The sequence below is a fragment of the Centroberyx gerrardi genome, chromosome 9, assembly GCF_048128805.1.
Source record: "Centroberyx gerrardi isolate f3 chromosome 9, fCenGer3.hap1.cur.20231027, whole genome shotgun sequence".
Lineage (NCBI taxonomy): Eukaryota > Metazoa > Chordata > Actinopteri > Beryciformes > Berycidae > Centroberyx > Centroberyx gerrardi.
Window position 1 is genome coordinate 22,790,760 of NC_136005.1, and position 27,050 is coordinate 22,817,809.

General features: G+C 42.5%; 2 protein-coding genes across 2 annotated transcripts in view; one reads left to right on the forward strand and one right to left on the reverse strand.

The window, feature by feature from the left end:
• The window catches only part of gtpbp3 (GTP binding protein 3, mitochondrial), a 17,840-nt gene extending 9,780 nt beyond the window's left edge, over positions 1 to 8,060 (reverse strand). Inside the window, exons 1-5 of the mRNA XM_071913460.2 lie at positions 7,766 to 8,060; positions 7,235 to 7,506; positions 6,236 to 6,322; positions 4,928 to 5,010; positions 3,385 to 3,504 (exon numbers count right to left, since the gene is read on the reverse strand). Of these exons, the coding sequence (XP_071769561.2) occupies positions 3,385 to 3,504; positions 4,928 to 5,010; positions 6,236 to 6,322; positions 7,235 to 7,506; positions 7,766 to 7,824 (621 nt within the window). The 5' untranslated portion in view covers positions 7,825 to 8,060. The remainder of the gene's footprint in view (positions 1 to 3,384; positions 3,505 to 4,927; positions 5,011 to 6,235; positions 6,323 to 7,234; positions 7,507 to 7,765) is intronic.
• A 3,194-nt stretch (positions 8,061 to 11,254) lies between these two features.
• The window catches only part of ano8b (anoctamin 8b), a 34,942-nt gene continuing 19,146 nt past the window's right edge, over positions 11,255 to 27,050 (forward strand). The window contains exon 1 of the mRNA XM_078285830.1: positions 11,255 to 11,429. Coding sequence (XP_078141956.1) covers positions 11,255 to 11,429 — 175 coding nt within the window. The remainder of the gene's footprint in view (positions 11,430 to 27,050) is intronic.

The following is a 27,050-nucleotide window of genomic DNA, read 5'->3' on the forward strand; positions in this document are numbered from 1 at the left end:
AGCCTGAGATTCCCATACTGATCCATTCACAACAGTGGGAAGCCAACTGTACGAGGGAAAAAGCTGCATTGTTTGGGTGTCAAATTAGCAAGGGTTTGACCTACAGCATAGTACAGAAGGTATAATTCCAAAAAACTGGATTCGTAGAAATCTCAGTCACTTCTAGCAACTTTCCTCAGGAAGGCCCACATGAGCAGCTCAACAAAGTTTCTCAGGGGAGAACACCTGGAGTGCTGCGTTCAGTCCGGTGCCAAGGTATTGCAAGATCTCACAAATTACTGGTCTGTATTCCCAAAGCAGTTCACAGCAGAGGAGGGGTACTGGCTTGCATCCATCAAGTTGGAGTGTTCATCTGGGGTTCTCATCCCGATGCCCTCAACCACCTCAGCATGATGTGAAAGGCAGACTGCAAAGCTTCCTTAAATTCTTTTAATGCACCAGAGAAGTGACGTTTTGAGCACAGTGGCTCTTCATCAGAGGCAGGTTGATCCCCTATCAGGATCCTACTTTGAGACACTTGATAAATATTAAGCTAGAATCATAATCACAGCCATGCTTATATCCAGTATAACAGCATGACCTCAAGTGTGATATTGCAGTTCTATAAACAATGCTATTTATCAAGTAATGGTACTTTGAAACAACAGATTATGATTTTTGTCTTTTATTCGTCTCCGCCAACAACAGTTCCCTCAGGTTTCCACTACCAAGAGTTGGCAAACGACACATGAACTGTTTATATCAGAACATCTGTAAAGCGAAGTGATACATATAATAAAACATCCCACTGCTGTTATACTGTAGATAAGCACTCATGGAATGCCTCTGGTCCAATCAAATTACTCAACCGGAACTAACTGTTGTATAATTGTATTTGATCCAATTTGAATGTGGAATGTAAATAAGACCGATATAAGAAAACATACCACATCAGCATGTTGATTGACACACAGTGGAAATGACGTAGTGCCATAGCCTTCATCAGAGATGATGAATCAGCTTCCCATCGCTTGTCTGGAAGTCTTATTAATGAAGGTGAAACTACAGCACACTACAGAATGTGTCTTTCACAAACACCTTGTTTGTAGAAAGTCTGCACAAAATCCAAAATAGAGATGGGTCTTTGGATGGCTGCCAGGTGAAAGTGTTGCTACTTTCTCCCTCAAGAAGATCCAAGCTAACAGCTCAGCTGGATAAAGTTTCTCAACAGAGAACTTTCTGGAGAGTTGGCACAGGTGCCAGGTGGTGCAGGACCACACAACTGGTCTGTTCATAAAACATTTGAATTACACATTACAGCATGAGCTGTACCACAGTGGTATCCAGTGTGGCGTGTCACTGACCTGGACTCAGCCATTATAATGTGGTGGGTGAACTTTACAGTAACCTAGATCCTACTCCAAAAAAAAATCCACACTCCAATAAATGTATTTATGATTCATCTTTCTGAGATCCATGTAAATACAGAATATAGATGAGGAAATACTGGCACAGTCTTGACTGACACAGTAACAGACACACAGCACTGCTACAGCCAGGCCAAGTCTCCAATAACTTAATCCAGCCACAACAATGCAAAGCCAACTGTTCAGAGAAAGAAGCATTGTTTGGGTGTCGCACAAGTGAGGGTGGAACTACAGCACATTATATTACATGTATATATAGCACATGATAGTACAGTAGATGCCTTTCCAAAACACCTTCTTCGTAGAAAGTCAAAAATAGAGATGGGCCTTTGAATGGCCACTAGTGGCCTTCCTCAGGAAGGTCCAAATTAACAGCTCAACAAGGTTTCTCAGTTAAGAGCTCCGGTGCCAAGGCAGTGCAGAATTACACAAAACACTTGTTTGTATTCACAAAGCTTTTCTAAACAGAGTAAGAGAGCTGGACAGAGTCCATCTAGTGGGAGTGTTCAGCTGCGGTCATTGACCTGATGCCTTCAATTGCCTCAGTCATCACATAATAACAACTAATAATAATTAAGGTTAAATTAAGGAAAATTAAGCAAAATTTGATCCACATCAGTACTACGATTCAGAGGCATAAGCTTCGTAAATGAGGTGTTTTAAGTTTATGTTTCAGAATGAATCAGATATTACGGCCCTAGAAAAATTTGCTCTTAGGGCCGGGCAATATAACATTTTTTAAGGTTTACTGGAACGGATCAACACAAAGTTTTAACTTTTTATTATTATTTTTTTACTTTTCATGTTGTCAATAAAAATAGTGGTCCTCACTATTATTATTATGATTATTATGATTATTATGATTATCATTATGCTATTTACTATTATTATATGCACAGTTAGCAATCCCAATGTAGTAGAAACCAGTGTAAATCCTTTGGTTGGTAGCACTTTTCACAAAATATAATTGGTGTTGGAAAAACAAATATCATCAACTGATATACCATCAAAAAAATAATCAGAATATTGTCTATTGTCTAATTTGTCCATATCACCCTGTCTGACCCTGGGTCAGTACTTCAGCTACAGGCTGCCACAGCCACGCATCGTCTCCAGGACGGGTTTCCCCCTCTGGAATGTGTTGTTTTTTCAATACTAGATAGTATTGAAAAAACTGATCTATGTACCATAGATCAGTATTTTGATTCACAGTATGTAACTCTAATAGACAAACACAATGGTACAGTACTACAGCAACACAAAAGCAGGAAGCCTCAGATTCCCATAACTTAATCCATCGACAGCTCAGTGCAAAGCCAACTGTGTAGATAAAAACACACCATTGTTTGGGTGTCAAATTAGTGAGGTTCCGACCTAAAGCACAGTACAGACGGTTTCTTTCCAAAACACCATGTTCGTGGAAATCACAGACATTGACAACTGGATAAAGTCTCTCGAGGGAGACGTCCTGGAGCTTTGGCTGAGGTCTGGTGCCAAGGCAGTGCAGAATTTACGGAAATCCAAACCGACAACCTTCCAGTCACAAGCTCCATTCTCTAATTATTTGAATACTGCTGCTGCTGCCAGGATCGTAGTCCAAGGCCACCTTAATCGAGTCCAAGTCAATTTCAACACCTGGCCCAGTTCAGTTCAAGTCACGACCAAGACCAGAGCAATCAAGTCCTATTCAAGACCAAGACCAAAACAGATAATCAACACTGTACATGTCTTGAATGATTAGGGAGTCTCTGAAGGATGAACAAAGATGTACTATTCCTTCCAACATCCAACTAATCATTGCATAGGAATTGACTAATCAATGCATAGAAGTTTGAGGACTGCAGTCCTGGTGGAAACATCTGTCTGTCTGTACGTCTACCTGGCTGTTCTGGTCTCTCTGAACTGCCGTTCGACCTACAAAGCCGTCTAGACCGTCAAGCCACCCCGTCATTCCCCTCTGTACGACAGGCCTACCTACCCGTTTCAGTCTGTGGCTCCATTCCTGGTAGAGGTGGCCCAGCTCCCCAGACATCTGCCTGAGAGCCTGCCTCCTCTGGGCCTCCGTCTCAGCGTGGATCAGATCCCCCAGGCCTTCCACCTGGTGCATTACAGTAGAAATAAATTACAGTACAATGGAAACATTTATACTGACTGATTATAAGATTGTAAGATGTGTTAATACAGACTGTATGATTGTATTTGTTTATAAACACATGATGCTGGGTGTATGATGTATGATGCTTCTGTCTTATGCTGCTGTTTGTTGTTGTTTTCATAAAACTGTTTTAATGTCCTTGGTGCTGCGGCTTTGATGTGCAAGACAAATTTCCCTGCAGGGACGATTAAGTTCATCTTATCTCATATCATATTCATTACCAGGGTGAGACATTAACTTTTTTTTTTTCCAGAGGGCATTTTTTGCCACCTTGATCTGATTTTTAGGTCGCTTTTCGGGCCAATTTTATTGAACTATGAAAAAATAAATTTGCATTGCATATTGGGAAATAAACACTCAATTTGTAGCACTAAGATTTGTTTTATTTTAAATCATAATATACCATCAAATAAACAGACTACCAATCAGAGACGTTTTCTACTGCTTCAGGCAGCGTACTTGGTTGTTTTCTGACCAAAAGCTGCTTCTACATTTTTCTCACCCAGAACACATTGGAAAGAATCCTTCAGCCTCCCATGAATCACCTACAGTGGCCCATTGGGGACAGAAGTCGCATTCACACATGAATACTGTATATGACAACTCAACAACAAAAATATGAAGAGGGTGAATTGCAGGAAAAGGTAGCCCTAATAATCGTAGCCCTAACATTTTTTGCCACCTCCCTTTTAATTTCACAGGCATTTTATGGACTTTCAAGGGCATTTTTGCCCCAAATTCCATTTCTGACCCTGTTTATTACAAGTCTACACTAAAAAAACTACTGTGAATATGAAATAACAGTGCTCTAAAATATGCATACAAATGCTAAGGTTCATTATGTAGTTTTTATGTGATAAATGTGTTATCATGCTGTGATTTCATTTGCACTGTGTGCAGGCAGTCTCATACTGAGAAAACACTGCAGAGAGCTAATGTGATATGTAAAACTGTCAACCTCATGACTGTGAGAGTTGTTTGGTAATTAAACCTTGCAGTATCAAAGAAAACACATCTGCCATTCTGTATGTATCTGTGGTGTTTTCTAATTTTCATATGTACTGTATATACTGTGCAAAAGTCTTAGGCACATGTAAAAAAAAATCCATAAAGCGAAAATGCTTTCAAAAATAATGAAATTAAATATTTCTAAATATCAAAAAAATTACTATAAAGAGCAGTCTACTGACACACTAATGCAGAGAACAAATAAATAAACATCTAAGACAAAATTGATATAACAAATCTAGGGTGCCTAAGACTTTTGCACAGTACTGTATATACATATGTTTTTGTGTTTTCAAATGTATGTGCTTGGTGCTGTCGGTGTGTCTCTGTGTGTTTTCATGTGCTCCTTCTGTCCCACCTCTGTCAAGCCCAGTTTTCCTCCATTAAAGGCCCTCCGCGTGAACTCTCCAGCCTCAGCCGGCCTCATGCCAGGCAGGCTTCCTGAAAACACACACACACACGTACAAACATGAACAAACATGCAAGGTGGGCACGCTTCACACAAACACATGTGCGCACACACACACGCAGAAACAAACTGAGGGGGGTTAAATGCAGGGTCGATGGGTCACTCTGGGTTCACTTGGAACGATGAAAACAGGCGCTAATGTGCAGGTTAACAGGTTAGGCTTTCATTGTTTTCAAAACCATTTTTCAAAACCAATCAGGAGGAGACAGTACTAAGCACAATACCATTTGGCACATGCAGGTGATGGACTGTTAACTGGAGCAAAATAATAGATTTTACCAAGACTGTACTAGCTACCATCATGCCAATATTGCGACTACCTACCATTTTGCAAATATCAGTTAATTAAGTGTAGTTTAATTTTTATTAAATTTAAAATTATCCAGAAATGTCATGTCAAATGGCACCAGCACTGTAATGTAGTTGTTGCTACCTTTTCTAATTCAACTACTGCTGAGTAGTGCTGACTAGCCAATGACTTCAATAAACATCCCCTGATTTATACAATACTGCCCTCTAGCAGTCTAATGTGGGGACTGCATCAAATATAAGATAGTCAGTCGCAGTGCGATTATCATGCTTGCCAAGGCCCATAATAAAAGTGTCTCAGAGTAAGAATGCAAATGTCAGTTTTCCATTTTAAGTCACAGTGATGGATAAATAGTCATGTGACTTGAGCAGATACTATGCTTAGAGGCTTTATGCATATCAAGGCTAAAAGTTGGGTGTTCAAGACCATGGAAGTAATATATTATCTGTGCTGTGAACGCACACACTGGGGATTAATGGCCTGCGAAGTGAGACCCAAACCCCCCCTCCAATGTGGATGAGGAAGATGATGACACTCGGGGCAATGCCTTGGGCAGAGTTACCAACAAAGGAAAATTACAAATCAAAAGAAAGGGGAACTTCAGATTTCGCTGGGAAACCACAGTCTAGAACACTGAGGCAAAGAACTGTTGCCCAAAAGTAAACCATCATTTTTTGTTTCACTATTGTCATTTTGTACAGTACATGGTGTATTGCTAATGTTTTGTGAAGCTTTGTACGAAAAAATTCCATGCCTAATGGACAAATAGTGTTGTATCATACAAAATTGTAACATATCACATTATATAATATTTGATTGTGTATCACATCATATTGCACTGTGTTACATCAAGTTACATAATATTATATCATACTGTACATACTTACCTAGGGCCTGCAAGACAGCAGTAATGACAGCAGGACCTCCATGGATATGAAACTCAGCACTGTCCTCTCCTGTGAAACTGTGTGGACCTGATAACACCAGCACAATACAAACAACAGCAGAGTGAAGATTCTCTAGTCATCTAAATATGCATATTTAATGAGAAGCAAAATGTTATGGATGCTTTCATTTAGGTTGGTCTGTAAGAAGAGGATGATGGAACTTCAAACATTCACAAGCCTCAATAAAGTGATGACATGAACCGATCAGTGCACAGTTAAAGCTACACTAGGCAACTCTGCACGTTAGTGGCTCCAAATGGGTGGTTATGCGTTTGAAAAATTTGAACTTCAATACCCAGAAGTCATGTGACGTAACATCAGTAAACCGCACACAGAACGCCATGTTTACGAAACCGGCTGGTCTGTGATGCTTTATATCAAAGGATACCAAAGGGACAAGAGAGGAAAAAGATCTAATGTTGGTGAGTCCAGCTTTCTCTTGCGCTCACTCACTGCTGCTAAGGAGACAGTTCTTATTTCACTCTTGAGTTTCAATTCAGACATTTCTCCACCAACTTCCTGTGGGTGGAGAAATGTCCATACCCAACACCAGAATTAATTTGGGGAAATAGGAGGAGTCTACGGTGTCTCAATTAGTGGGGATGGGATACTCTTCTTTGTTGCAGCCCCACTTAGTGAATTAGGCTGATAAGACAGGTGGATTTTTACATAAATATCTTGCCTAGTGCAGCTTTAAGGCTGCCTTTCAGTGCAATACTTGCTTTACTGTTTGACATGTGTGTGTTTCCTGTGATCTCTAAACAGGATAATGCAAGACAAATCCTGATGTGATGTGAGATCAAATTCACACAAGCACATCATATGCATTATTACCATTTTCCTGCATCATACTATATCTCTGGGGCAGGAGAGGGGACAACCCCCCGGAGAGGGATCCACCTTGTTAACAACAGAAACAAATGGTGCATCGGGACGCACCTGGGAACCAGAGGATGAGGCCGCGGTCCAGCACCTCTCTGGAGCGGGGGTCAGTGATGCTGCGTAGCAGGGCAGTGCGGGGCGGAGGCAGGCTGCGTGTGAGCCCGGCCATACACCTCAGGGCTGCAGCCGAGGCAGGACCACTGACCCGCACCACAGCCACCCCACACCTGCCGTGGCCTGATGACAGCGCGAAGACAGTCTCTGCGTCACACAGCCCACCTGGGACGGTGTCGCAGGTGCTTAGGCTTCTCGTAACTGCAACTAGCCTGCTGGAGATAAGGAAACTGGTGTCACACACTGAAACTTAGACCACATGTTGTAAAAGGATACTATGCATAAATATAGTGTGCATGTACTGTAATATGCTGTTTGGACACAGGGGATACCTTTCTATCATTTCAAAGTTTCACTCCTACACTTTCCCTTTAAATCAATGCACCTGATACAGTATGTCAACTATGAGAAAAGACATATCGTTTCTGAAATAGTTCCTATGGCCAGAAAACATAACAAAGTAGGACAACAAACCTTGTCCTAAGTGTGTGGACAGCCCCTCTCCATATCCCAGCAGAGATGGACGGCAGCATGGTTATTTACTAACACAAAAGATTCATATGTATCTCATGTGACTGATTTCAGACACTGACGTTACAAAACGTGCTCTGTCCTTGACCAAAACATTGTGATTTCCCATTTCCCTCGAGGCTACTAGCAGGTAATGTGTGAATGTAGCTGGTAAATGCTGACAGTTCAGCTTCCACGACTGTTTCTCCACTCTGTTGTCTCTTTAGAAACGAGCCCATGCACTTAACAATCTTCTGTCGTTTACATTTACCACGATGAGTTTGTTTGCTTCCCCTGGTGATTGTGATTGGTCGGGGTTTTCCACAATGACGTCGACTCTGGCGTGTCATTTGCTCAGTACCTGTCACTCTACGGTAAGACCCGCCCACTTTGCGCCGTTAAACTCGGTCCGTGTGGCTCCCGTTGCCCTTCATTTGGTCCAACACACACCTTTTTTTATTACATCACTTATCGTATCTGTGCTACTACCGTTTACTTTTACTTCTTATGTAGAAAAATGAATGAAAAAAAAGTTAGGCAACGTAGGAATTTAGCCAAGATACAAGTACAACTACTTTTGTTTCGTCGTCATTTCTATTATCTATCTATCTATCTATCTATCTATCTATCTATCTATCTATCTATCTATCTATCTATCGACCTATCTATCTATCTATCTATCTATCTATCTATCTATCTATCTATCTAGGCCTATCTAAGTCTAACTGTTTGTTTATTTGTTTGTTTTCCTGTTTGTATGTGCTTAGGCTACTCCATGGGTAGTTCTACATAAAAGGTTAAAATAGGTTGGAAATATACAGAACAGAACTCTGTTTTACACTTGAGTGTCGCCTTGTATTCTTTATTTATGATTAGTTAGTATTTATTATTTAATGTTTCAATGATCAGTCAGAAAAAAAATATGAAGTAGACTGGATAGTGTGCACTCGTTCTATGTTTAAGTTGTGGTGTGACAGATCATGAAACATGGGCATCTGTTTGAAGAAATACAGATGGCCTATATTTTCCTTTCTGCCTAAATGGAGAATGACAACTGAGACTAATGCAATGTGGATAAAATAGTGGGCAATTAAGGATGAAAAGGACACAAAAATGACTAAATATTGTGCTGTTTTGGAGACAAAATTGCTTTTGGAGGCAAATCCGACACACAGCAAATTTCCCAGTGTTAATAAGTGTTGATTTTTCAGTGACAATTATTTGGAGTTGGCAGGTGTTGATTGGAGAGTTGTCTGTTCACTCATAGAGTTGATATGGCTCTGGGGCGGCTGTTCAAAACCATATAAGTGTTAAATTAAGTGTGATGGGTGTGGACTTATATAAACACTGGCATAGTGTTGATTTTTATCTTCTCAGAGTTAACACTGACGATTTTGCTGTGCATTGCCTGGACTGCAGCCTGTGTGTCATGTCTTTTACTAAACATCACTGGTAGTGTGCAGTCGTTCATAGCCTACATACTGCACATCCCTCAGGATAAACACAAAGACTAGGCTACATGTGCATCGGTGTGTGTGTGTGTGTGTGTGTGTGTGTGTGTGTCCCACTGCAGATCTTTGCAGCTGTCAGCCCAGAGGGTGGTGAGTAAGCAGAATTTATGCTCATGGACGAGGTACTTCTGAGCTGTGAGCCGTGCCGAGGGGGAGGGCCTCCTGCCTGCCTGCCTGCCTGCTTGGCTGCACAGTGAAAGACGGCATCCAGGCGGGGCGGGGAAGGAGAATAGATTGTGTACACATCGAAGAGGCAGGGCTCGAGGCCAGAGGAGCAATCTTTAACCTGGGATCTTAATAATTGATAGGCCCCTCACTGTGTGCACAAAGCATGGCAGTTGCCACCTCACGACAGCACCGTCAGTACAGAAACATCTTTGTCTCTTCTGACCAATTGGAAAGACTGCTGATAAGAGATGATGGCATTCCCATTGTTAGAACAATGTTTGTTTTGCAGGATGTGAGTTTGTTCTGAAGGGTGTACTTTACTTCTGTAAAGGTTGACCCTACTATTGTTTGTCCATTTTGAAATAGACATGTTTATACAGCAGACATAAGAACATCATTTGCCATGTAATATAATTGTTTAAAGTCTGATCATGTGGATGTTATTTATGACTTGATGAAATGAAGCCCTGGACCAAACCACTCTGTGCATGCAATAAAAATGAATTTCATAGTATATTTCAGCATATTGCCCCTCTGAGGAGTCATACTGTGTGTCCAGAGGACTGTGGAGGAGACACATTACCTGTCCCTGGACCTGAATCTCACTAAAAAATTCATCTATGAAGATATTTTTTGCATTAATAAATAAATCATAATCTATTTAATCTTCCAGGACAGGACATTCTCACAGTCACAGAGGAGCAATAGGCAACCTGCTGGACTGCAGAACCACCTGCCTGACAGGACTTTACATTCTGCTGCTGCCGAACTGACAGGATTCCTCTTGTGTTTTGAATTTACACGGTAGGTAGGCTATAAATCTTTGTCTGATGATACATGAAAATATATGCTCATTTGAAAAACATAAATATATATATATATATATATATATATATATATATATATAATCATATTACAGTAGCCTACGTTGTGATCTCATAGGGAATGTTGCCATGCGGAGTGCAATTCAAACCAACTAATCAACTAACTATGGGTCTATTATCAGTGTAAGCTATGCATGTTGTTGGCTGGTTTTGCGCTTAATGTGGCCAAGCCGATTCTATTTCTGGCAACATTTGAACTCTGGCTGCTGACAGAGGTCATTGGGGCGATAAATATACATTTCTCATGGAGGACGAGGAGGCAGGGGCGGCTTCTCTCCTGCCAACACATGCATGTATGGAAAATCACTATCATGTTCCTGTAATATTCCTCTAGGGACTTAAAGTGGGTCTGCACGCAAAGTGGGTTTATAGTGACCTTATGTTACTTGATGGTATTTATAGCTCCCATGACATCACTGAAGACTTCCTATAATATTCCTTATAGTTTTGCTGGGATGTCTATAGTGTCCCTTTAAAATTTATTATAGAATTACTAGAGTGGTTTTGTCGTAAGGGTTGGGGGGGTTGGTGTGTGTGTGTGTGTGTGTGTGTGTGTGTGTGTGTGTGTGTGTGTGTGCGTGTGTGTGTGTGTGTGTCGCCCAGTCAGCCTCCCCCCCCCCCCCTCTCTCTTTGTCCCTCCTCTATAGTGAGTCTCCGACGGAGCGCTCTCCATCTAGCCGCGCATCCTGCTCCAAACCACCAAGGATGATCCGCCGCCGCACCGACACCGACAACCTTCACTTCACTTTCACACTCATTTAACCCTTAACTCGGACCCCGCCGGCCCGCCGCCGCGCAACACCCATGCTTTGCCTTCCTGAGATGCGATACCACTGCACAATTTCCCGGAGAATATCTTCATCTTCCGTCGCTCCTCGCTGATAGAGAGCATGCCCGACACGGGGGCGGCGGTAGCGGCAGGAGCTGCGGCCGCGGCGGCCAGCGGTGCGACCACCGCCGGCGACGGCGGCACCGAGAGCTCCCGGCACAGACACCGGGCGCAGGGAGACGGGGAGAGGGCAGAGCCGAGCGCTGCCCCGCCGCAAACCTCCTCCGGTGTACTGGGTGAGTCGAGTCTCCTCCTCTCGCACGGTCGATGCGGTTTCCCGTCGCGGAGCGGATGTGAAAGGAAGGAGAGGCAGGACAGGTGAACGTGATGGGGGGGAAGCGAGACGAGCTAGCCCCGCGCCACCATACACCCCGCCGCACCGTCCTTTTGTCTCCGCGAGGGCCCCCGAAAATTACCCATTGATTATAGTACAGGCCTATAAATAATGGCCTTGACTTGTAATGCATTCTCGCACCGCGGTGGCTTTCCAAAATCATCGATGTTGTAACGTCCCTAACGGAAAATCACCATGATATTCATATAATATTCCTATAGGGATCATGGTGTGTCTGTGGTTTTCAATAGTGAGTTTATAGTGACCTTATCGTAGGGTAGGCTACTTGTGGTATTTTATCTCATATGGTAGGCTATCACTATAATATTCCGACAATATTCCTATAGGTAGGCTATTTAGTTCTTGCTGTGATATTTGGATAGCATCCCTCTAAAATGTAGCCTACCATAGGAATAGGCTACTACAGTTATTTTTCATGTGTGGCAGATCTGAGCCTGATCAGTCAGCCTTTCGTCCTGGTAGCCTAATGATGTTTGACACATTAACTTCATGATGTCATCCAGGGATTTACCGTAGTCTCGGCTAGTCTGTGTAGCCTTGCTAGACTACAGGCTACAGTCTTGATTTGGACCAGGCTGCCTCCACAGTTAAAAACATTAGGCTACAATTTCAATAGCCGCGTCTCCTATTGGATAACAGAGCAGGTGCATGTTTTGTCATTTTAATAATGGAGGGTTTAAGCCATTATTGCTCTCTCCATGAACAATTCTCCCCTAAAGAGAAATCACTATAATATTCATATAAGAACTTGCAGTATGTCTGAGTGTTAATAGTGACCTCACTGTACTTTGTATTGTATTGTATTTTTCTTTCCTATGGTATCCCTATAACATTCCTATAGGGACTTTGACAATCTATCATAGGATTACTACTTTTTGGTAAGGCTAAGCAGAGCCAACATGCTTCATGTTTACACTGCTTGACACTGACAGTGGATTTGAATAGGCCATATCATAGTGGTCTCCTTGCAGGAATTGTAAGTGAGGCTATTTTTGGAACAGTCTACAATATTAGAAGGGGCAGTGAGCCTGGGTAGAGAGCCTCAGCTGCCGAGCTGGGGTTGTTTTGCTGCAGCCTCTCTGCTCCCCACGAGCGGCCCAGTGCTGCAGAGTGATGCAGTGGAGCAGTGGGCTGCCGGCGGATCAGCGCCCGTTTCCACAGTTGGTCTAGGTAACCTGAGAAAGCTGCTACTGTCTGGCTGCCGGGTGCTGGGTGCTGTCATCCTGTTAGGATGGTGTAACCCAGTGGCTCTCAAACTGGGGTCCCACTAAGGTCCAGGAAGGGGGGGTGGGCAGCGAAGTGAGGATTAGTTAATTTATGAGCTGTTAATTCATGAGCTAGAAGTTTGAACTGTTGGAGAGCATAGAGAGGGACGTCTATTCTGGTCAGAGGTTTCACTTGCCCCACAGTAGAGACAGACACCAAACATCTACTCAGATAGGAGTTCCCCAGTACCTGTGTGGGAGAATATACTCTCTGACTGCAAATGCATAAACTACAAGCTTAAGGATGGAAAATTAAAGTCAAACACTGTTCACATGTAACAAAAACCTATGTCAAAGTAGAGCTATTTGCTGTTGAAAAGTATATGAAACAGGATATATGTTTTAAGTGTTAGGAATAGTGACTGAGACGGTCTTTGCCTGTTCTTGAAGCCTCCTCTCCCACTCGTCTGTATATTTCCCTGCATGGTTCATGAGAGAGAAGGATTGGGTTTGGGGACTTCAGTGGGATTACCATGATATCACATAACCGCCCTCACACGTGTCAGTGTCAGTCAGCGAGCGCAGCAGCACGGCAGCGTGATTTCTCCAGCTGAGACTTCAGTTCCAGCCGGGAAGGATTTTCCTCACTGGAGGCTGGGATGCCTGATCGTCTCCATGCCTCCACCATATTTTCCTAATCCCTTCACAGTAGACTGGAATGACTTTGATCCTCTCAGCCATCTTCCTTTGTAGCTCCAACCCTCCCAGTCCCTCATTTCAAAGATTAATTAAGCACCCATCATTGGAAAGAGCAACGTAAAAGGCTCACCAATTAGCTTGTGTCCCTCTGAGGCTCATGTTGATAAGATACTGCGTTATGGAAATCAGGCCATGTAATTTGTGGTTGCTCAACCAACCAGCACATGGGTTAGTTTTAGGACTCCCAGAGTGGCTGGCGTTTGTTAGGACATTCATTAGGACGCTCATTCTTACCTTGAGTGAGAGGCGTCAGTAATGTGCTGCTGTCACATACTTGTTAGCCTTTGAATATTCTGTCCTGAATATTCCTGAAAATCTGATTTGATTTGCCCTAACCCCATTTCATTACAGATGACCTTCTCCCCATTCATGCTGGATTTTTGGCTTACATGAGATTTAGCCCTGTGCCTTGTACAATGCATATTAGGGCTGAAAATATTACTAACCTGCAAGACCGTGGTAAATACTTTTCAGCCTGGACCAGTGCAAAAACATCTGCAATTTGGGGCTAATGCAGATGGTGTGGAGATGACAAGCAAATAGTCTCATCAGGCTAGTGTCCAAAATCTGTCAGTAATTAAGACACTGTAGTCAAATGCATGGGGATTCTTCACAGCAGCTGTGATGTTAGCCCTTAATTGGCTATTGCAAAACTGAAAAGTTATGTCACATTTTGATTTCAGGAGGACCTCTGCTATGGCCAAATTACATTTTTTTTCTGCCTTGTATCTGCTACATAGCACAAATTAGGCATAGCTCTCTAAAATGTATAAGGGTGAGCAGGTTCAGCAAGTAAACTTGGTCTAAAACTTTAGCATGAAACCCTTTTTTCACTCTGGCTCTGTTCTGAAAGTGGAATCCTATTCTGAGGCAGCGGTGAGATCTGAAGGGCCCATTTTCATCTATGTAAACTTGTTTAACTGGGTTTCCATCCTTGATGCTTGGCTTTAATAAATGCACTTCACAGTCTGCAAAATGCATGAGAAAAGTGTATTAAGCAGGGATCTGCACTCATCCATAGACACTTGGCCAGGGCTCTGCTCTCACTCACACATATCTCTCTCTCTCTCTCTCTCTCTCTCTCTCTCTCTCTCTATCTATCTATCTATCTCTCTGCCTCCTGAGCAAGTAGAATTCCTCAGCTTTGCTTCAGACAGATTTAGTCAGGTTCAGTGTCACACAGGTTGCTTTAAATACAGCAGTGTGATACAGGGCGATGTTGAGTGGCGAAAGCATCAAACTGAACTTCGCACAGTCGGTAAAAGCAGATCTGTTTTTCACAGCAGCAGACAGACAGAGCCATTGGTTTTGTGTCCTCCCACATCTCCATAAATGTAGGGGGTGATGAATATGATGCAGTATGGCATAATGACAGCAGTGTGTGGTGTCTAATGACTCTGAACCTAATGCCTCTCTCTCTCTGTATCTCTCTGTCTGTCTGTCTCTCGTTCATTGCATGTTCGACGGAGACATCTTGCCCGTCTTCCTTCTCGTATCCCCTTCTAGAATAAGTGCTGAGCTGCACATTAGCTGCATTAGCGATCAAGGAAAATTGTCTCTGTGTGGGGTGACCTTGCTGCAAGTAATAAGATAGTTGTCAGGTTGTAATATATTACCAGTATTCTGCAGGGTCTCCCCCAGTGCCGGGCCGCTCCTCTTAACCTTACCTGATAGGTCAAACACACAGCTGATTGGTTTTATAGGTGAGCCAGCATGTGATGAGGGAAGCCATTTGGTGCTAAAATTAAGCAGTCCATCAAGCTAAGTATAAAATTGATGGGCCAGACCTTTACTGTAATAACAGTTCTGATGAGCAGCTCAGAAATTACCTTGTAAAATAGTGATGGTAAAACTAACTTGCAGATAAATTTGTTAAACTGGTAATCTGTGAGATCCTCTTTTTTTTGGCAACATCTTTGGTGCTCAGTGCTCATTGCTGTGGTGTTTCTGCACTGCTCTTCCCAGAGATCACCTGTCAATCAAACAGTGTGTCCAGTACTGTGACGTCTTTTTCCTTGGATTTTCTGTTGATGAAGTTTGAGTGGCTATCACTGCTCATGCTAACCACCCAGTTCTTCTTCTATTTATTCCAAACAAACTGGAAACACAAAACACATCACTTCCACCACTGGCCTCTCTTCTCCACCAGTATAGTCACACCTAGAGCAGGCTTTTATGTTTCCAGTCTCCAGCTGCTGGCTTGGTTTCCCAAATGCTAGTCCAGACATGGGAACTGCAGAGAAAAACCTGTTTTACACCTGCAGCACTGTAACTACCCTGCTATATAGATCCCTGTACCCACAACCATTAGATGGGTATGATTTAGGAAGCTACTTCCCTGAGTTGCATTAATCCGTCTGTCCTGCCAGTGGTGATTCACTTGGCCTAGATTCTCAAGTTTTTAATGGTTTAATCATATCGCCCATAATGCCTCTTTGCTTCCAGCCAACCGATTTCTAAATCCTCATTCATGCCCTCTGGAAGTTTACCGTTTTCCATTTATAGCCATGAAGATTATCACACTGTAAGCAGAGAATGATAATGCACACTCCAGAGCCTGCTGTGTCCTGAGTAGAGAGAAAGTGCCGCAAGTACTGACTGTCTGCTGCCTTGTGCTCAGTATTGAGCCAGAACCCGGTGACATGTAGCAGAGACCCTATCGGTGTCTTTAGGATGCCATTGTGTGTGATCAAAGCTGGGTCAATAACCAGCGTTCCTCCTGCGCGTAACTGATATTGCATGCCTGAGGGAAACGGTAGGATTCAAGTGCATTAGGTCGCCCTGTCCTTTATCCTGTTTTTTTTTTTTTTTTGGTAGTTGCTAAGCAGAGCCAAGAGAAGTACAATGACCATGGTGAGGAATGCTGTTTTTAGCCTCGGTCATGGGGAATTGCTCCACATTAGCCACTCTCCAGCGTCTAGAGCAGGCTAAAGGGCTCTGAAAATATAACCTACAACACAGGCCGACAAAAGCCCTCTCTCTTCCAGCTAATTCACAGCATGTCTATATCATCTATGTCAGTGTGAGCACAGAACCAGTCAATGATACTTGAGGGAATTTTACAGCACATTCGGTCTTGATTATGAGTACATCTGTGGCAAGTAGATCCCTCTTTATCGCTCTCTTGTCCATCCTAACGCCTTTTGTTTAGCCACTATGCTTTTTTATTTGTTTAGTAGATGGGGAGGCGTAATCAGTCCTCATCATCTTCTCTTCATTACCCGCTATAGCAGGCTGAATGGCCTCAGCGAGTCCAAGTTAAGCCCCGGTGGAAAGCAGCACATCCTGTTCCAGGTAATGCAGTGATGCTGCAGCGCCCAGGCTTTCTCTGATGATGACTGCAGAGCTCAGTAGTCACTCTTCTATCACTTAAGCGCATTTTCTCCCTCTGTGTCTGGCGTTGCTCTGTGTTTTGTCTTGTTAAGAGTACAGCGCAGGAGGGGAGCTTGTTTAGAGGATATGAGAAACAGAATCATTCCTCATCAGCCTCACTTTACCCTCTGCGGCCGGCTCAAGGGCCTTGACAGAGTAACTTACAGCAGCGTGCAGGGGAAAACAACACTCTCTGTTCCAGCTAATACATTAGCATAGAGCCTATAGTCATTGATGACAGATGAGAGCTTGGCTGCAGGTCCTTCCCCTGAAGACTTCACCTCAATAACTCTCCCTTTTAACTTCCTTGTTTCTCCTTATTTGGCCCTCTTTTTCCATCTGTTTTCCTTGTTTGTTTAGAAGATAGGGCAAGGGAAATCACTTCTCATTCACTTTCCTCATTTCTGCTATTTTTTATGCTTGCCAGAAGTGCAAGCATCTGTCACTAAGACACTATAAGATTTTCATAGGTCCTTGTTGAACTATGCATGTCTAAAATGCCTGTGCTAGTAACCTTCCTATAGGCCAGCTAGTTCAGGTGCAGCCATCCTGTAGGGAAAAATCATGTATTGCGGGGTAACAAAGTATCAATTCAAGTATCAATTAAAGTATTAACGATATCAACGCACGCTCATAGTTGCTTAAACAGTGTGCAAATAGATATAAAAAGTATGCATGTAATAAATGAATAAATTAACTCATCAACCCCTTTTCTGAGTTGTGGTGTTGGAAAGCTGTAATTCATGACACAAATCCTTTATAAGTCTATAACATCCCTTAAGTTTGCATATTAATGACAGTAGAGCCCATTAGCTCTCAATATCCTTGTCAGTTGTGTCTTAGGCTACTAACAGAAATACCGCACATCACAAGGGTTTTCAGTAGGCAATGCCTCGATAACTCATCCCGAGTTTTAGCCTTAAGTAAAATTGATTAAGGAATATACTGTATCAAAGGCCAGATTCAAGTAAATATATCTTTATTTAACAAAATATTGGGCTAGTTAAACTAAATATATTCATGTAATCAAATAAAATCAACTATATGGGAAGTGGCACATGTTCATTTGTTGGAACAAATTATGAAATCATGCTTAATAGACTACTACCACAATTACAATCAGTGCATACAATAAATAACTCCTCACCAAGGCAAATGTTATTATATTATATCCTGTTGTTAAAGCCTTAAAGAATTGACTGTAAACAAATGACTTGTAACATCTTTCTACTCCAACCCCCTTGCAGTCTCAATTAGTGGTGTTGCTAAAAGATTAGAGGTGTTGTCTGTATCCATGACTGTCTTGGAAAAACACTTACACTTGTTACATGACAAGCATACCGTATATCTTGCACTGTGCTAGTTTTCATTTGCTTCTTTCTTTGTACTTTTCTTTCATTTGTTTTGTTTCTTGTTTGCTTGAAAAACAGATTTTTTCCTTTAGCTTCTAGCCTGTGCTCTTTATAAGAATATGAATGTGGCTGAAAGTATCACTACAAGTAAAAGGAACATTCTGTTCCAGTTAATATATTTGCACACAGACAGTCAATGTTGACTGATGAAAGCCTACGACAGTAAAGTACAGGCCCTCCTTTATTGCTTTTCCCTTTCACACATTTTCTCTGCCTTTATCCTTCTCTTTTCTCTTTTATCTAGTTTGCTTAGATACTGTTTAGATAACGCTGTGGCTCGCTAGACGAGGCGAACATCTGTCATGTATGTAACTGTTCTTGCAGCTAAGGTGGTAAAATCATACTTTCCCCTTTTCATCCTTCCCTTTTGTCCACCCTTTTCTTTTGTTTGGACCACCGTTTCACATATAAAGGCGCAGCCCGCTGGCCCATATGTGTCATCTAACTCACCTATCAGGCTCACATCTCTTTGTCATGTGGTCAGGGAAACATGAGTCTGGTTATGTTTCTGAATCTCTCTGCAGCTTTTACTCATGTTCATTTCCCTTGGCAAAGTGCTGCCAGAGGGCTGAGATTGCACAATGTTACATATGACGCTTGAACAAATCGGCTGTCAAGGAAAATAAAGCACGTCACCGTTGCTCCAACACCCCTATTTACATTTGAGAGAAACGTCTCCAGTATTTCACTCTTGTCTCCTGATCCTTGTTTACTGAAGCACAAGAGTCATCAGCCTGTTGTCTGTGTGAAGGTCCTTGAGTTTGACTGTCTCACTTCACCCACAGAGAAGATTAACTCAATTGCTTCTATAATTGAGGAAGCTTCACCAACTTAAAGCCGCAAGTTTCTTTGAATGAAATTCAATTGCACCCGTTTGGGTGAATTCAGTCAATGCTACAGTAACCTTGGCCTCGGACCAAATAGCCATTGTACTCTTTAATGAAAGAACTACGCAAGGAATAATACTACGGTACTACCAAAGCTTTTATTCATTGTAATTCGTTTTTCATCTCATTTCCATTTTGTTACGTGATAAAATGTATAATGGTGTCACTGACATCCTTAATTCCAGTATGCAAAGTGTAGAGCCAAAGAAGTCAGGATATAATGCTGTATAGATGTTCTCCCGCTCCTCCAGCTCCTTTTGAAAGGCAGAAGAAATCAAAGCCGCATCATTAATGTCTTCCTCTGCTTGTCATTGAACGGGAGAGGAAATGGGAGGAATGGTGTATAGTAATGTACAGTAATCGCCGGGTCCTCTGGGTATTGATCCGGCTCGGAGCCTCGCTCCCATCTTTCCTGTCCAGGAATAGAATAGCATGCCGTCATCCAGAGCTGTTCGTCCTCAGCCATCACACTGATTCACTGACTGACTGCTATCGTTTCACCATTACTGTTAAAATTCACTCTGGTATTACCCTTTCTTGTTCTATTGCTGCAATACACAGCATCTGGTGTGAGTAGAAATACCCTCTGATCTGTGTCAGTTACAGTAGAAAGACAAGATTGCTTGAGCTATAGTGTTGGTATGTCTCACTACAGTAGAGTGCCCTTTTTATATAGTGATACTTGTTTGTAATTATGAATGAGATGGCTTTTCATCCTGCCCTCATGAGACACTGACCTGAATCCCATCTGTTTTGATGATACCAATCTATCATTCCCATAACATTTTCCCCATAATATATTAAACCTCTACACAACAGTTGTGAGTGCAAGTTTCCTAGAAAATGCACTGACTCTCACATGACCCCTGAACCAGTCAGTGAGCGATACAATCTTTTCTTCATCCCTCAAATTCTATTTTTTCCTGAAACAGTTGCTAGTTTCCAGCCCAGTAAAACAATTCAGAAGTACGAGGCCTGACTTACACACTAATGCCTTCTCTTAAAGCTCCTTAAAAATGTATGAGTCTGTTTTCACAGAAAGGCTGGGCTGTTGGGACCTCCATCTGACCCTGTTTGTGCCCCAAATAAGAACATTTTCTGTAGTAATAATTAAACAATTTGCATTTAACCTGCAGTTTCAGTTTTGTAGAGCAGGCCTATCCCCCACTTACATTTTTAAAGGTAAACCCATTCAGATAAGGTTTTGGTTACATCTGAAATTTACGGAAGAGTATTAGGGCCATTGCATGCAAAATTTTTTTTACTGCAGCCGGGTAAGGGGGGTAATATTCTGAGAAAAAAGTCAGAAATTCTGAGATTGTCTGAAATTTGTGAGAGAAAAAAAAAATTGCGAGAAAAAACTCAGAAATTTGCGAGAGAAAAAAAAAACGCTGAAAGTATTTTTTAAGGACTTTTTTCTCACAAATTTCAGAGTTTTTTTTCTCACAATTTTTTTACTTTAATCTCAAAATTTCTGCTTTTTTCTCTGTATATCCCCCCCCCCCCTACAATTCACCTTGTCCAACCCTGCATGTTTAAAACAAACGGCACAGTACTACAGTGACTTAAACCCGCTCCTTACAGCACACAAATGACCACTCGTGATCGTGTCCGCACTGTCGGTAAGTGTAATCCATGTGCCTTTGTTCTGTGTGTTCATTAGAAAAGCCTCCCTGCACTTTGGCAGTTGAGTCCGGCTGTGTCCGCCGCTCAACAAGGAGGTCTGTTGGTCCCACAAAAGCTGCCATTCACTACGCTGCATTCATCGCCACTCGCTTATTCATAATTTGTAATCCTCCTCTTGACAATGCCCAATTCAGCCAGTTAGATAACCAGTCTGTGCCTATCTGAAGGAGTATTCTGCATGGACCGGGCATGAAATTCAGATTCAACACTGGCTTTCTTTCATAATTGTTACCTGGCTGAATAAGAGACAGCGTTGTAGTTTGGCCTTTTTCCTCATTTAGCCCTCAGCCCTGACAGACAAGACAGGTCTATCCCTGCCCCTTTCCCCTCATCGCGGAGGCAGCTCACCCGAGTTAACCAGCTAACCGGGAGTGAACCACCTATTAGCCTGTCTGGCAGAGAGAGAGAGAGAGTGGGAGACGAGGAGTGAGAGGAAGTGTGGGGAGCGGAGCGAGGAAGACAGAAAGAAAGAGATGTAAGGGAGAGGAGATGGGACGAGGGAAAGCAATGCTTCAGATATTCCACTGTGGGAGGATTGGGGCTCTCTCGTCCTACATGGTCTCGCCTTGTCCTTCCTCTGGCTCTCGGCCACGGGCTGCTCCAGTGTCGCATGTAATCATTGTTATGTCGAAGCAAAGGACGAGTCCCTATTATCCCCCTTGTGCCTGTTAATGAGGAAACCAGAGTTCTGACATCCACCAGCGCCGACATCTTCATCCCATTCATCACACAGGGAGAACAGACGCCTCCCCTCTCCCTGCCGTAGGAAGACAATCTAGTCCCAATCTGAATTACATCGCACAGAGAGTCTCTCATCTCAGCAGCGCTCTCTATTAGTGTCCTCTCTCTTTCTTCTACTGTACTAAATAGAGAAAGTAATTCAGGTTCCTTTGGAGGACTGCACTGAAGCTGAATCCAGTGTCTGTGTGTAATAACTGGGATGAATACAATGGTAAGATTATCTCTGCAGCATTTATTAGTGGCTGGAAAAAGAAGAAAGTGAGTTTGGTAATTAGAGGCAGGCAGTGGAGATTGCAGTATTGCTTGGAAACTGATTTTCACTACTTGCTTTTTCAAAAATGCATCTTGGAGCCAATGTCGTGCAAATGCCTATGCTGTAGTTGGTCGTCACTTTTCTTTGACACAGTAGTTACAGTGTGATTTAAATCCCCTTCATGTACCTTCAATCCCTTCTAATGACGGTGTTTACTGAGTGATTCCAGCGAGAGACGGTTTCGCAGGCCGTGTAAAGCGAACCGGAGCAGCACTAATGCCACTGCTAATGCCTGGAATGAAGCTTTTACAGGGGGCACTAATGTGATAGGTCTCGGCCACTGGAGCAACAACACTGTGTGACCCGTCGTGTGTGTGTCTGTGTGTCTGTATCTAGTCTGTTAGCCTATCCATGTGTGCCAGGGTGTTTATTTGTATCAGTAAAGACATTTTGGAGGGCTTGCTCCAAGACTGGCTGATCTTGTAAGCGTTCAGTGTGAGGGCATCGTCCACAGGAGCACCGTGCACACAGCGGCACGATGACGAATAACTGATGAGACAGACTGGGTGAGAGGGAGGGGGGGAGAGGAGAGCTGAGAGAGAGAGAGAGAGAGAGAGAGAGAGAAAGAGAAAAAGAAAGCAGGGAGAGAAAGCGGGACTCAAAGAAAGAGGGATTGTGACCGGGGGGGTCTAAGAGAGGGGCTGGATGAGAAAGAGAGAGAGAGGCAGGGATGATAGAGGCAAAAATATATAGAGGAGAGAGAGCCATCAGGTGGAAGAGAGGGAACAGAGAGAGAAGGAGAGGCTGAGATGGAGGAAAAGGAGAGGGAAGAGGGAGACAGAAAGAACGCCCTGCTAGAAGAGGGAGAGGGGCGCTCCTATCGGCTGAAACAAATCTGTGTGTACAGCTGCCAGTGGAAAAAGAAAGAGCCAATGTGGAATTGAGAAGTATGTGTGTGTGTGTGTGTATGTGTGTGTGTGTGTGTGTGTGTGTGCCGGTGCGGTGTCTGTAAACGCACACAGAATGCTTACGCATACATGGCTCATTTTGTGCTAGCATGCGTTGGGAGGGGGGGGGGGCTGTGAGGTGGCCATTGCGACAAGCAATAAAGCGAGTCAGTGTTTGGGAGTCGGAGAAAGAGGGAGGGAGCGAGGAAGAAGACAGAGAGAGAGAGAGAGAGAGAGAGAGAGAAGGGAACGGAGAAGAGGGTGGGTTAAGGTTTGAATGTTTTTCTCCCCTCAAGGCATGTAGGCTGCAGTTGCAGATTCCACTACTTAGCTTCACAGTATCTTCATAGATGGAATGGTTTAGCAAACAGCAGATTCCCCTCTCTGGCTTGTGTACATTACTATGTAGCTGAGGCTGCATGATTTGTTCAGCACACACTTGAATGTGTATGCTGGTGCATGTAAGTTTGTATGTTTTTAGAAGTGTGTGTGTATACTGTATGCAGTGATGTTAGAGCTGTGTGTGTCTTAATATGTGTCTGCATGTGCATTTATGTGTGTGAAGTCTGTGTTTGTTTTTGTCTGTGTGCACTGCGTCTTTGTGTGTGTGTGTGTGTGTGTGAGTGTGTGTGTGTAAAGACAAAGGCTGGGAGTTGGGAGCAGGTTGGAAAGGGCACTGACTAGCTGTAATGTTGTCTTCATCCCCTCACTGTGGCTGGGCGGGGGCTCGTCTGTGCGGGGCGGCGACACACAGATCCAGAGACAGAGACGATTCTAATTAAGGAAATCATTGGATTGTTTGAACCTGATTAGATTCTCCGTCCCACTCACTGATGCAATCCTTCTAACAGAGACATTTGTTTCACACACTCAGTAGTTGTGATGATAGAAATGTTTGTTTTTCTGTCTAGGTAGCGGACTGACTCCCCGTCTGTCTGGTTTGCTTTCAGTTTCTCTGTCTCTGTCTCTGTTTGTCTGTCTCCGTCTCTGTCTGGCTGAATGAGAGCTGGTTTGTAAAATTACCAATTCTTGGCTGCTGATAACAGTCAAATCCTGCTCTAGTCACTGGTCTCTGAGGAAATTCACTCTGTTGCCAGGCAGATTAGGAGTGAAGGCAACTTTCTCTAGAGGTACAAATGAAAATGACATTTCATTCATTCATTCATTCATTCATTCATTTATGTATAACATTGCATACAGTAAGCCTGTGCTGCAGGCCTTAAAAGGATATGGGCCGCATTTTGTGTCACTAAATGAATGTTTACTGCTGTATGTGGGCAGCAAAATGCCACTGTAACAGTTTGAAAGCACATGATAGGGAGCAAGAAACTATTAAATCCTTAGTATTTCTTAGTATCCTTAGTATTTTGTAAACCTAAGTTAATGGACACATACTGCTCTTCTGTAAAGTGCCATATAGGGCTGCAACTAACGATTATTTTCACTGTTGATTAATTTGTCGGTTATTTTCTCAATTAATCGATTAGTTGTTTGGTCTATAAAATGTCAGAAAATGGTGAAAAATGTCGATCAGTGTTTCCCAAAGCCCAAGATGACATCCTCAAATGTCTTGTTTTGTCCACAACCCAAAAATATTCAGTTTACTGTCATAGAGGAGTAAAGAAACCAGAAAATATTCACATTTAAGAAGCTGGAATCAGATAATTTTGACGTATTTTTCTTAAAAAATTACTCAAACCGATTAATCGATTATCAAAATAGTTGGCGATTAATTTAATAGTTGACAACTAATCGATTAATCGTTGCAGCTCTAGTGCCATACTGTGTACTCTAAGGTGTGACCACAACTCTGGACTTCCTCCATACAGTAGTTTCAGGAATGTGATTTCTAATCTGAAACTAGATCGTAGTCTGTGTGGCCTGTAAAATGTACTACTCTAGTCCTATAGACCTGCAATACACTGTGTGGTAAATTAGTTAGTTACTGATGTGTTTTGCTGTGTTTTTCATTGATTTGCTAAGAGTGCAGCTCCTTGTCACTGAGGTCTAGATTTCTGCTGTGGCAGCCCATCCATCTTGCATTATCTGGTGTGATTTACTGTGACATGTAATGTATAGCTCAAGCAGCTCACGCTCTGGATATACATAGACTGACCCCAAGCACTGGCCACCTTCCATTAAAGACATGTTTAGACCCACATTTAAAGCTATACAAGTGGGTGGTAAACTACATATTAAATACAATATATTGTATGTGGGCCTTTGATTTGAAATGACAGCAAGGCAAAAATATGTTTATTGCATTTCTATTACATTTCCTAACTCACTTAATTATTACTTATTACCTTATAATGGTATTTTACCAGCCAGTGTTTCTTAAACTATGACTCAGGAACCAAAATAGGTCACAGGCGTTTTACTGAACCTGAAAGTTCTCCTATGTTGTTAGGATATTGGTTTGTCTGCTCATATTATTGTCATCATGTCGAATAAGTGTCCTCAACTAGTAATATATTAACTGAATTACTCCATGATGTCACTGACTTGATTAATCATTTCAAACTCTCACCAACACACATGCTACTATTGATGTATGACTCCACAAAAACATTCCCAACTTCCCAACAACTAATTGCTCTGCTTTTTGTTAAACATGTTAGCAGATTCAACCCAAAAATGAAAACAAACCCTACCTGGCCAATCAAAATCGTCAAAATCGGCCCAAAGCTGCTCCAACCAAGCATGAATACCAAACTCCCACAGCCAGCGAAGACACTGAATGCATCATCAATTCTTCACTCAAGTGTCTGTGACCTTCATTTTAGCGCTCAACAGGACTTCCATTACTAGAGTTACACCCTATCAAAGGGGTACTTCATATCTCAAACTCACATGCACATATACAAATACCTGCGCGCACACACACACACACACACACACACACACACACACACACACACACACACACAAACACACACACACACACACACACACACACACACACACACACACAAACACCCCAGAGAAATGCTTCAGAGACAATCTGGGATCACAGAAAGGCACCCTGCTTCTTCTGGCTGCCTGGCTGCTGTCTGATAAGAGTTTGCCCTGGAACATCGTCTCACTGCGAAGGCCTTGAGTAATACAGGCTCTATCTGTATCGCCCCTCGTCCCAGGCCAACCTGCTCACACAACAACCTGGTTTCTATAACAGAGCCAAAAGGGCCTTTTTAATTCATAAAGCCACTCAGCTTGCAGCATAAACAACATCTATGATTATTCTTTCTATCTAGTCGATAGTAGATTTACCAGCTGGGCTGTAGTTTCAAACAGAAAACTTTAAACAAGCTTCTAAACAGAGGGCAGTTTGATTAGATCGAGCTTCACTCTGGTTTACCCAAATCCCTCTAGCTGCAACTATATAAATATAGTTTAGTTAAAAGGGTATTTATTAAAATAATCTGCAACTTTTTCATATAGACAAATTGCTACTTTCTATTGCCGAATGATACCATACAGCAGTGATTCAACCGATAACCAGTTCATGAAAGCTGTATTTGCTGTTCTAAACACCCGTGAGGAGGTTCGGCCCCTCTTTCCTGGGAGAAATCCTCTGCTGCAGGAAGTGATATGTTTTATGTTTACGGAAGCAACAACAGTGCGGTTTATTGGCATCAATAAACGGAAGCCGTGGTCTACATTGAGTGTCTTTATTATTACAGTAAGTTGGACCAGTTCCTACATTGAGGGCAAAACACCAAAACAATGATCACTTATCACTAATGATCACTTAAGTGTCATCAAAATCAAGAAAAACAAGTCACTTTCCTATCCTCACAGGCAGAACAGTCACCATGCTGGACTCTGTTTGGCTGACAGCAGCAGCTCCTCTAATTCAAATGAGGTAAACCTGCTGAGTGGAGGCTTTCCACTTCAAATGCTGCAACTTCCCTGATTGGAAGGATTTTAGTATTGTTTAGTATTGTTTCCTGGAGTTAGTCCAAAACTGCCATTAAAAAAAAAAGATGGATTTTTGAATGTGCAATGACTTGAAATCTAACCATTCAAACAAAATAAACTTTTTACAATGTCTACATTAAAATATTTGATCATACCTTGAATGTACAAAAGGCCACTTACTCTTTCCATGAAGTACACTGATGAGGTGAATCCATATAAAATCCATTATACCTTATTGATTTTCCTTATTAAATCTATACCAATCACAAAGGAGGAGATGTAGGGAAGCAGACAAGTTAGAGAAGGACTGTTAAGGATT